Source organism: Nanorana parkeri, unplaced genomic scaffold (genome assembly GCF_000935625.1).
Source record: "Nanorana parkeri isolate BGI_ZX_2015 unplaced genomic scaffold, ASM93562v1 scaffold50, whole genome shotgun sequence".
In the NCBI taxonomy this organism is placed as follows: domain Eukaryota; kingdom Metazoa; phylum Chordata; class Amphibia; order Anura; family Dicroglossidae; genus Nanorana; species Nanorana parkeri.
In genome coordinates, this window is record NW_017306318.1 from 469,799 (window position 1) to 482,033 (window position 12,235).

The 12,235-nt window shown below is 41.0% G+C and overlaps 1 protein-coding gene across 1 annotated transcript in view; it reads right to left on the minus strand.

The window, feature by feature from the left end:
- CDH26 (cadherin 26) overlaps nucleotides 1-11,859 on the minus strand; it is an 84,935-nt gene extending 73,076 nt beyond the window's left edge. The window contains exon 1 of the mRNA XM_018574159.1: nucleotides 11,744-11,859. Coding sequence (XP_018429661.1) covers nucleotides 11,744-11,859 — 116 coding nt within the window. The remainder of the gene's footprint in view (nucleotides 1-11,743) is intronic.
- Between the last annotated feature and the right edge of the window lie 376 nt (nucleotides 11,860-12,235).

Sequence of the window (12,235 nt, forward strand, 5' to 3'; positions counted from 1 at the left end):
GGGGCGGGACTAAGTGGAGAGGGTCCTCTCCTACACAGCAGAATGTGCTCCCGTGATGGACTACAATCTCAATACAAATTAGTAAACTAAACACAAGATTGTAGTCTTATTACAGGAGTGAGCTTGGACCGGTGACTACTTTACAACACACACAGGGACCATGGGGAACAAAAGTAGCCCCCCTCCAGAAGGAAGGTTCTTGCTGAACTGGCCCAGATTCATTTCGTGAGTCAGCCCAACATCCATCGATTAAGGAAGAATTATGGGCATAAACAAAATGATGCCCTGCATTGGGGCTGCTACCTCTGCACTACATGTTTAAGCACTCATTTTGGTCTTGGGTTTAAAATAAAAAAAGATATACTCACCTGTTCCACGGTCCCGCTTGGCTGCTAGACCCATGATGTCATCTCGTCCATTCACTTGGAGTGAGCTCGGAGCAGTGGGAACTTTGCAACTCACACAGGGACCATGGGGAACAAAAGTAGCCACCCTCCAGAAGGAAGGACAGAGTCCGCACCAATTCAAAGATTATTTAAGGATTTAAAGCTGAGTCATACACAAATAAGATACATTTTGTTAATAGTTAAGGTATTTGAACGCATTTCTTAAATTTAACGCCTGAGTTTTGTGTCACTTAAACTCAGGGAGCAAACGATAATGTCATATAATATACCTTTCTTAGGGTTTAGGTTCGGTTAGGTTTAGGTTTAGCTAACAGACGAGGAAGGAGGGTTTTCTAGGAGGTATGAAGGGAGTTAGTAGTTGGCAGACTGGGGTAGAGGTATGTTGGAAGAATTACCCAAAATTGGAGCTGTAAGTCAGATGCTTTGCTAAGAATCTGGTAGTCTGTGGAAAGATGTAGCTCCAAAAACAAAGATGTAATAAAACTATCAAAACATAAAACATGTACATTAACCTTGTAAATTAATTTATTCCATGTCATTCGCCATAAACCTTTCCCATCATTGAGTCTATTGCAAATGGAAAGAAGTTGATATTACCCAAAGAAATTCAGCAGATTCCAGCTGCTGATTTTCTAGTCAGGGTTAGTTAGCTAATGCTATCAACATGGGGGAATTCAGTTCATCTTTAAGAAAACACAGTTAACAGCAAACCCTTTAAAGAAAATAATGGCTACACTTCATGACTGCAACATATCAAAATACAAATCAGCTACCATTATTTTGCTTTTGTTGTACAGGAAAAGACAAAGGTTAACTCAAGGAATCAGAGAAAATAAAATGAAGATCAGGGAAGTCAGGAATCCGCCTGAACCTGAGAGAAACATCAGTGCACAAACACTCCTTCATCTGCTCTATAGTGAGGGGTATTTTCCACAGGCTGAAAATCTCAGTTGGATAACGAGTGTCGCCAACAGCCAGAGGTGTTCGCGGTTGCGGTTGTACTGAAATCTGGAGCCTCCCTTGTTATTATTAGACTGTCTATGGCTAGCCTGAGGCAAACTAGTGCAGCTTTTAAGGCAGGGCTGGATACATTCCAGGAGCCAGGTAGCTTTTGAGGGCTCCTCCAGTTGTTATCAATGGAGATGGCTCCTAAAATATCCTGCCGGGCCCTGGATTGGACAGACTGGCTACTGAATTCCATAAAAATGTGTTCACCCCTGTTTTAAGGCATTCTTTGAGGTTTAATTACATTATTATTAAGCCATTCACATTAATCATTTGACAATAACCAAGTCTATGGGTTAAAACGGACGCCTGCCCAGTGACCACAGATGGGGAAGGGGGTAGGATGATGTTGATCAGACAGTTTGGAAAACCTATTCTGATTGAACTATTCCAGCCACGGATAAAGCTTGACTTCAGTGTGTATCTGCTCTATTGTCCTCCTACATATCTCCATTCACAAGCACATGTCCATGCCAACCATGCCAGCATGGCTAAGCATTCTCCTTTATCTATTGGAACTTTAACATCATGCGCTATATCAAAGCTGCCTTACAGTTTAATGGTGGCTTAAAATATGCCCAAAATGTTTGTTTGAAATCTTGTAAAAATAGTTAGTAAATTCAACCTATATAAAGGGGCTTATCTGATGAGTAGCTGTAGCCAGGAATGTGATAAAGTATGAACCCTCTGCTTGAACTATCCACCAGATATCATACCTGTGTTATTTTGGTAACTACTATTAGAAGGACATCCGTTGTCATGTGACTAATATCTGTATCTACAAATGCTCTCTGTGTGGCTTGTAATACATACAGTATATTGTATCAGTACGCCGCTACACACAAACAGTAAAGTACTTTAATTTTAATGGATTAAAAGGAGAACTAGGAGGTGAGTGCTTGTCACTCACCTCATAGTTCTAGCCGACATGTGACAATGAGACTGTCACAGGTCGGCTCAATAGATCAGGAAGTGAGCGAACACATACCGGCGTTCGTTCACCTCTCGATCCTGTCACGGCAGAGAGCAGTGACAGGGGAGGGACTGGATTCTCTATCCTCTAGATAGGCAGAGCCAGCTATCAGTCACGCAGCTGGGCGGATCCAGACATAATTGTCGGGATCCGCTTCAGCTGTGGCGTCTCAGTATACCTCGAGCTGTAGCTCGCGGTATACTGCGGCGTCTCAGCTCGCGGTATACTGAGCTTAGGGTGATGGGAGGACGCTAGTTTGTGTCCTCCCGTTACCCTTAGGAGAACTATGGGGAAAAGCCCTGACCCCATAGTTCTCCTTTAAAACTTCTTTTAAATCAGTTTTTGAAAATGCTGTGTATACAATCCAGAAACATAAGAAACCAGCTATATGAGGTCATCTTCAGCAACCAATAAGAAAACAGCTACTTACTGAGGGAGGGTCATACGAAGATTGGTTGTTGCTCTCTGCCGTGACAGGGGAGGGGCTGGATTCCCCTCTCCGATCAACTTCTAGCCTGATTGTTTTGTAAAATGCAGGTAAATACACAACTTTCCTTGGCAATACAACATAGAAACCATAGTCAAAAACTAAAGTGCAGGTACAAGTTGAACCACGTTGTGTTTAGATAACTTTAGTGTCACACTTACGTTTTTTTCCTGTAATGGCATGCTTTCACTGGAAGGGATTGAAAACACATGTAGAAAGGAGGAGATGTTTTACATTTTTAATCAAGATAATGCAACACAGTGAAAAACAAAACAAACCGGAGCAGTGCTGCATTTTATTCCACTTGTGATGGGAGGAAAAAACTAAACTTACGGGATTCATGTTAGATCATTAACAATCAGGTTTGCCAACATGGAACTCTGATCCATTTGGTTTTCCGGACCTGGTCGGGATAAATTGTATGTAAACGGATGCACGTTCGTTTAGATCTGGCTACTCATGAACTAACATTGGGATCCAATCAGATCCATCTGAAAAACTGACACCACGCCTGCGTGTGTGTTTTATATAGAAATGTTGCAGCCACAATGATAAAAACCTTTGTAAAAAACTGTTACACAAAAGCACTCTAAATCCTTTATTAGAATGAGAGACAGCTCGATCTGCACTGGAAATGTGTTCCATTGTTTTATGTTGCTTGATAAATCCCAACCAATATACACTATATTCTTATATCCTTGTACAGCAAAATGAATATCAGCATATCCGGAGAGAACAAGCACTAAGATCATACGCCTGTGCCCTAGTGTTAGACTGCTTTATAGGTTCAGTCTGTGGCGTCAAAACAAACGTAATTTCCGCATTTGCGGTTACTTCTCTTCTGCTTCTACCAGAATGTGGGCAGAGAGGAAGTATCAATGTGGATTTACCCTAAAGCATTTAATAATACTATGTGTGTGGGTATAATTACAGTTACATCTAGGTTACAGCTCCTTATTAGTTTAACACAAATGTTTCTAGCATTTGGCTGTTAGAAGACGTTTATGTCTTGATTAGCTTGCCAGTCTAATCCGCCAAATCATTGTTCAACCCAAATAAATGTCATAGTTGGGATGACTGTGCCTTTAGTCATTTTAATGGTTTATAAAAGCAAAAGGGTTATAAATAACCAGCTCTGGGCAGTGCAATCCTCTCAGAACGCTGAAATCATTGTACGGCGTTTCTTCAAGATTACGTGTAATCATTCAATATATCAAACATATTCTAGTGTGTAAGACAGGATGGGATTAAATATATTGAAACATACATTGGACACTCTAGTCCACTTGCTTTAGCAAATTAAAGGCTACCACTACTATTTGTATTAAGTTGCTGGCTCTGAACTAGGTAGTTGTGGGAAGCAGGCATTTTCCCTGACTTCTATAACTGGTTGGTGCCAAGGTAAATGTTAACTTTGAGCTCAGACCCTATCAGTAGACGTCTGAGAACTGCCTGCCGCCTACCTGGGCTCAGGTGAGATGTGTTCTATGCATGATTGTCAATGACATGTATTCTGTAAGATTTTGTATGACAGCCACCTGTGTGAGCCACAAACACCGGGTAAGCTTAATGCTCTGGAGGTAATCTTGATTGCCCAATAATTTTCATTTATAGAAGGTTAAAAAATATTTGCAATTAAACACAAAACCGAATTCTGTATCAGGGAGGTTGTGTGCTGCCTTACAAAAACAGAAAATAAATACTTTACCACCCCCACAAAAATCATAATTGTCCATGATGCGCCCTAAACGCAGCCTTGACAGCTTCCCACACTGCCACTCTTATGACAAGCGCCACACTTTGTCATCATTGGTCATTATTCTTTGTAAGACAGCCAAAAGGTAGACTTCCATGAAACGGGCGCTTGTAATAGACGGGAACACCTAGAAGGCTGCTAACACTGCAATTAGGCATCATTACCGGGGGCACAAGGCAGGCCTGCTAGATTCCTTGTTAGCGTTTTTGTCTGTTTACTTATCCTTTAAGTTACCACTATCCGCACAACACCCTGAATTACTCCTAGGGGGAAATGTATCAAAACTGGAGCAGACAGAATCTGGAGCAATTGTCCAGGGCAACCAATCAGCTTCTATAGTTTAGTTTGTTCAGTTAAGATTTGAAAATGAAAGAGAGAAGCTTATTGGTTACTCTGGGCAACTGCTCCAGATTCTGTCTGCCCCAGTTTTAATAAATTCCCCTCAGTGTGTTTTGGGCCTTGCTATTGAAAACGTAAACTTTTTTCAAGACATGGACTATGCCATGGCTATTTTTATTACTCTGCTAGGTTCCCAGGCGGTCAGGCTCATCCATTAGCTCAACTACTTTATGCGTCACTAATCGAGAACATGTATGCAGCCAGTAAAGTTAGAAAACCCTGCTTGTTCTAGGACACTGACTTCCTATTGACCAGTTCACACCATATAGTTGTGTTAATCGCACATATCACACAGTGCACCTAGCGTGTGTTAGTGTGCACTCTGTAAATTGCCATTCATTTAAATGGCACCCCCAACTCATCTCCCAGCAGTACCACAATGCAATACTTTTTTTCACCACACTGCAACGCAAGGTATTGTGGTACTGTGCCTTGCACTGAAATGCACAGCTGCCAGGAGATGCGCTATGGTGCCATTCAAATGAATACTAGGTGCAGTGTGTGATAACGTGTCTTAATCACATGATGGTGTGCAATTACCGCAAAGTCAGAGTGTAAATGGGCCCTATGCAGTAAAGCCATCAAATCAGTGTGACAGGAAGGGAACCAGCAACCTACAACAACAAAAAAACTCAGCAAATCGCCCTTACTCCTATCTAGATAGGCTTACAGAAAGCATAGTGAAGCTATATAAAATTGCCAAACACAATACAAGCTCTTCAGCATGTAGTGCGGAAATAAGAACGGTACAACCATTCAGAAAAGTTCAAGTACTTGGTTCAATGATTAATAGCACAGATCTTGGGAATGTTAATAGCAAAGTAAATGAAAAATCATGCATAAAACTTGAACAACTCCTCGCAAAAATAAACCAATCTTCAAATAAAAGCGAATAGTCAAAGAAAAAGTCAACATTCTAGAAACCCGGCTTATGTCAATCATCTGCGTAATGCTGTTTTCACAAGAAACAGGTTCTCTTGCTATATCCGATCACCAATAAAAACAAAACTGTGCTTTTCTACCCTTCCCTTGACAGGTTTTTGTTAAAACGATTAAAAGTTGGCTATACCTAAAAGTATGACTCCTACAGAGATGTTGGGTTTATTTTAATAATGCAGGGCAGAGGTAGAAAAACTCAGCTGGAGGGCCGCAGTTTGCCTATCCCTGATGTAGGGCACAGAGGCATGAGGCAAACTCCAGCAGTTCCTTACAATCAGATTTTTTGATGGTTTCTGATTGGTTGGTATTGGATACTGTACCTTTTAAAACAGGCCAGTTTGCAGTTGCCATCATGTTCTTTGTAGCTTAACAGATTACAAATGCCATTTACATCACTGTCTGCCACAAAATGCATGTAAAACATACAGCACACAATTATACATAATTGTATAATTTCCTAAAGCAGAAAGTATAAATCAGATTGAAACACATATAGTGAGCCTACTATGCCCACCATGTGCATACAAGGACACACAGGACCAATGTGGATAAAAGACAATCAATGGCTGTCTAGGGGGAAGAAAACCCTCAATATATTATGCAGTCATAAATATCTAACAATAGATTAGGCAGTTACAGAGGTGCTCTATGTATGTTGTCTTCCCACGTGACACAAGAGAAGGGCCTGGGGCACAGAAAATGTCCCTTAAGTAAAAGGATTTTACCGTCAACCTCAGTAGACACTGCAAATCATTAATTTGCTTTGATGTCAGACTTGTCAAGCCTTTAACTGACCTGACTCAGGTTAATTTACTGAACTTCAATTTTCTGAAGACACAGCTTCTCTTGTCGCCAACAATAATATCATAACATATATCCACTGTCAATTCGTGTCAATACAACTGCCTTTTATCCTTTACACATGTCACCGACAAAAGATGACAAGCACAGACAGCCTGCCAAATGACTGCATTCCTTGTTCTTAGAACAGTGTGTGAAACAGCAAAGTCTGTGCTCTTCTCTGCTTCCGCTCTCAGCGCCCATGGAAGCTGGCATTATTTTAGTGTCACCAATGAGAATGATAAAATGGAGAATCCATGAAAGCCAATCAACCTTCTGTTTGTAAATATTACAGTATGCCTCTGGCAAAAACCAGAAGGAGCTAACAGAAGTGAACCCGTATTTTGGTCATGCGGGGTAAAGTAATAGGATCAAATTCCCTGCTCCCACCCCACCGCATCCATCTGCCCTACTAGCCAACCTGATATTCCTGTGGAAGTTTCAGCTTAGTGAGGAAATGCAAGCTTACACAGGGCTATGCACCCTCTCTGATACAGTCCAAGTGATTTGCTGCCTATGCAATGATCTCTTTATTGAGGGGAGTGTTATGTGTTCTCACCTTGAAGGGTCAGATAATTCCCCAGCAGTCCGATTGTGGACAAGGGGAACCAAGAAAAGGCAAGTTTAGCTTGCTTAAAGCCCCTCTGGTAAAGTAGGACTTTTACTTGGTCCACTACGGGCCAAATACAGGTTCACTTTAATAGAGAGCTGCCATTTCAATTCACTCAGCACATAAGAACACATGTCAGCATTACCAAATGTTATCATTAGGGAAAAACAAAGTACCTCTTTTTTGTCATGATTAAAGGCATAGCCCACTTTATGCAAAAAAAATAAAATAATAATAAATGTGACTACATTGATATAAAAGAATGTGCATTTATTTTAATTTTTGGCATTGGAGCCTGCAAGGCATTGCAACCATGATCAGTGGATCCCAGGTGCAATGTCCAGGCTCCTGCAGACTTTTCCATTACCCCAAGTCCATAGAGAGATGTAGAGAAGAAGGATTTAGGAAAGGGAATGGGGGGGGGGGCAAGATAGAGAATGTGTCCATGTCTAATGTTACATGCTAAATATGGGTGTAATCTAAAACATGGTCAAACAAACTTTAAAACACTGCAGTTCCCCAACCTAGAAAAAATGGTCTCTGAATAAGCCCTCATTCACGCAGTCATATGGGCATATAGAATGAGATGTGTTTATGTGTATTTAGAAAGTTTTCCTAAGCATAATGATTAATGGGTTCGTTCCCGCATTGCAATTACATGCATTCAGCCATGGTCAGTTTAGGAAGTCTGGAGTGCCTAGGATCCAAATTGACCTAATGCATGTAAACGCACCTGAACCCACTACATCTAAAACGTTGGAAAAATGAATCTGGAAGGCAAAAGATTACTTCTCCTGTGTGTACAAAAGCTAGATGCTGGAGCATCGGTGTGAATGAAGCCTGACAGGGAATCTTTAGTTACTCAGCATTTGAGGTAAGCAGATACAATGAAATGGTTCCACAAGTAGAAACAATGTTTAAAAGACATTAAAGCGCCTCGATAAGATAGTTTATATTAAAACCCAACTTCAACTTTTTTTTTTTTTTTTACTTTTGGATAGCATGCCTCTAATAAACATGCACATGAAACTTCTGAATAGCTATTTACACAAGGAAATCAGCCTTGAAAAATGAATATGGGTATACTTTTTTTCCTGTTTCATAACTACAGAGTGTCATTTTTGTAAAGGATCAGAAAAGAATGCTCTTCCTTGTTAGATCTACTTGAAAGAATGATTTGTTTGCTATGTGAACCATAAACAGGCTTTCAATCACTTTCAGAAATGAGGCTGAAAGATATTCATTGTTACTAATTTAAAACACATAGAACATATAGAAATATATGACTTTTGTGCTTGCATTATTATTCCCGGGAAGGACAGGGGATGCGTGTGATTAGTACGCAGCCCCCGTACTTCTCTATGGGACTACGCGGCTGTACACCCCCCTACGCTCACCTCAAGTACAGACCCTATGGAGGGTGCGTGTTTCCTTGCTCGAAACACAGACAGGATCCATCCTGCACCCACCCAGACATGTAGGGCGGGTGAGCGTAGGGGGGCGTACGGCCGCGTAGTCCCATATAGAGGGACGGGGGCTGCGTACTAAAAAACTAAAAAAACACGCACAAAACAAACAATTAAAGAAGGAGGAGGATGTGGATATAATAAAGAATTGTGTGGGAAATGTGTAAACATGTTTTTCTTTAAAAACCTAATAAAAAATATTTTTACAGTAGATTACAGTGGAACCGTTCTTAATACTGTGCACCTCTTCAACTTCCTTTTACTTTGTATGTCCTTTCCTACAATTCAGCATAGTGCCACTGAGCAATTCTGAGGCAACGGCCTCTCAGTTTTCTTTAGTTTAAAGCAGTCTGGCCTTGGATATTTATTTGCCTTTAACTATATTTTAAGGCCAAGTTGCATCCCATAGGGATCATCTGGAGACTCTGTGAAAATGGCCACAGACAACGATCAGACATGCATACATGTTCATTAGTCATACAAGTTAAGAACAGTGGAGAAGGGAGGGAGAGCACCAGGCAGACAGTCCTTGGACTGGGGTAAACAATAGTGATCATGAAATGTCTTGTGACCGGCTTGACATTTTTGTTTCCCAACAACCCTCAATGAGCACACCTTACAAACCGGCTTTTTACCCGATCTAGCCAAAAAACCTCCCTCGGAGACTATCTTCTTATGGGCACCTTAGCTGCGAGTGGTATCTCCAGAGAACTATTCCTTGTGACTGGCAAAGGGGCTCTAGTCTGGTTAAAAGGCCAGACACACCATCTAAGCTTCAACAATTTGTGCAATACATTTTATAAAACTTCATTTAGAATTCCTGTGCCATTTAGACCACTCAAGAAGCGAACAGGCGAGATTAAAGCATTCGTTCAGCCAAAACCGAGGTTACAGACCAATACTAGCAAGTTGTATCAGCCACTGGCTTCTCATATCTAACAGGGGGCGATTTTACGTCTCACCATTGCAATCTACAATAACATCAAGTGAATGGAGCAACCCAGAGATATAAAAAACAGCTGGCAGGTGATTCAAGCAGCAAACCTCAATGTGTCCATCTGAAATATCAGTTTTTTGGTTGCACTGTACCTTTAATTAGACGAAAACTATACTCTCATTAATGACAACTGTTCAGCCTTCAACAAGATAAAGTCAGCTTTATTTTTTGGCTGCATGGACTATCTGGCATTTGTCCATGTATGCAGCCCAATACAACTCACAAATGCTTACTTCCTCCTTGGGTCCCAAGCCCTACTCCACAGAAGACATAGTTTTGATACCTGAAACAGGGGTATGAAGTTTGAAATACATTCATAAGTCTATAATATTAGGTTCTATTTGCACTATACACCAGTAGTTATGGATGTGCATTTGGTTAGTCCAGTGTAACGGAATGATTTGCATGGACCCACCCACTATCCTAAAATAAGGTATAATCCTCTTATTTTTGGGATATGTGATGGAATGATACATGGTTCTAAGAAGGCTCTTACATAGTTCTAAGATACATGGTTCTAAGAAGATATACATATCACACATGGTAAACACACGCAGTATGCTGTACACGTAGGGCAAATGTTAAGTAGATTTTAGTTAACATTAAATAAACACAATTACTGCCATCCTAGGTCTGTGATTTCCATCTGTATGGACAAACAGAACTAAGTGACACAGATACCCGATCAGCAGGATAATCCTGTTTGAGACAATAGCCATTATCACCCTTTGTGTGGCCTTAGCTGCATTCCTGGGTAATTTTGAGAAACCATATGGTAGCTTTTCCTGCCTAAAGTAGCTGATAACAGATATCAATGCTGTGTATATAAATTCAGAGCAGATGTAAATAAAATATTGACTACATTGATGGAGACAGCCACAGAGGGAGATTACTCCATCTTCATGTGATAGTTTCTGTTTGAGGACCTATGGACGTCTAAGTTGTGAATGCAAACATTTTCCTAACAAGTCAAAGTCAGGGGAAGGGGGGGCGCCGGCCGCGAGCCGGGCCGACTGTCAAACAGAACAAGGCAGCAGGCTCCAAGGATGGTCCCTGTCTTCAACCATACTTGTGCCATGCCTACAATTGCTGACTGTCTCCTGCAGCACGTTAACAATCTCTGACCGTTTTCTGTATTATTACATATGGTAAATATTAGTTGCGGATCTTTCGTGATATCGTGGTCCTCGATTTAGGCCTTCCACCCCACCCCCATTTAGTTAAGCACCATTGTTTAATGTAAATGGGCACCTAAACCCAAGCCAATGTGGGAGTCTGCCTAATACAGGGAATGACAGGCAATGTTAAACATCAGTTGTATAAAACAATGAGTTGGTACAAATGCTGCTGGGCATCAATAGGCAATTAGAGGAAATCTACAAAGGCATGAACCATATGGTACCTACCCTGTATATTTAATTACAATTTATTTTTACAGATCCAGGTTATCAAAGTCAAGTCTATAAGCAATACATGAGTGAAAACAAAACATTTACTAAAAGAAGCCCTCCAACTTTTTTCAATGCAAAGAAATTTAAAACGCCCCATTAAACACCTGTAAGTGAAATATTAACTGTGCCATGTAACAGTAGAAGTGGTTACTGCACGCACCACTGACAGTAGTCCTGGTTCGCAACAGAGTATTGGCTTTCTGAGGAGGAAATTCATCAACCCACACCAATTTGCAAGAATAGGTATCCCTCTGTCAAAGTCCGTGCACAAACTAGAAATTAACATTTATGTTAAAAGGGTAAAGGTCACCACTTTTACATAAATCACAAAATAATCACTGTTGTCAGTTCAAATATACAAATTGACTCTGTAACATCAGACTGCCCATCTTGCACACTGCAAGTTACCTTACCCGACAGACATAGCTCCTACATTCCACAGGTCATAAACAGTAAACTGCTCAGGCAAAAAATTTTCCTGGCTACTCACCACAAGCAGCAGGACCAGCAGCAAAGGAAGACTCTTCATGTTTACGTTCCTCTTTGTAACAAGATTCTATGCTTTTTCTTTATGCAGCCTGGTGTTGAGCTTGCTGGTGCAAAATACATAGGTGAGGAACAGCCTGAAACTGCTCATTCAGACTAGTCAGACCAGATTCTAAACCCTCCCTTCTGTCCCACCCCCCTGCCCAGCTATAGAATCCCCTCACCACACTATAAACGCACAGCCCGAGTGCTAAACTGGATCCTCAGTGACAATCAGACACACCTTTATTCCTGCAGCGTGTTTGTTTACTGGTATGAGGACAGCTTCCAGTCAGTAAAAGCCCTTTCACTATCTCCATGACTGAACAGATCGCACCTTTCTTTGTCATTTAACAAAAAAACTGTCCCCAGGTTTGAAT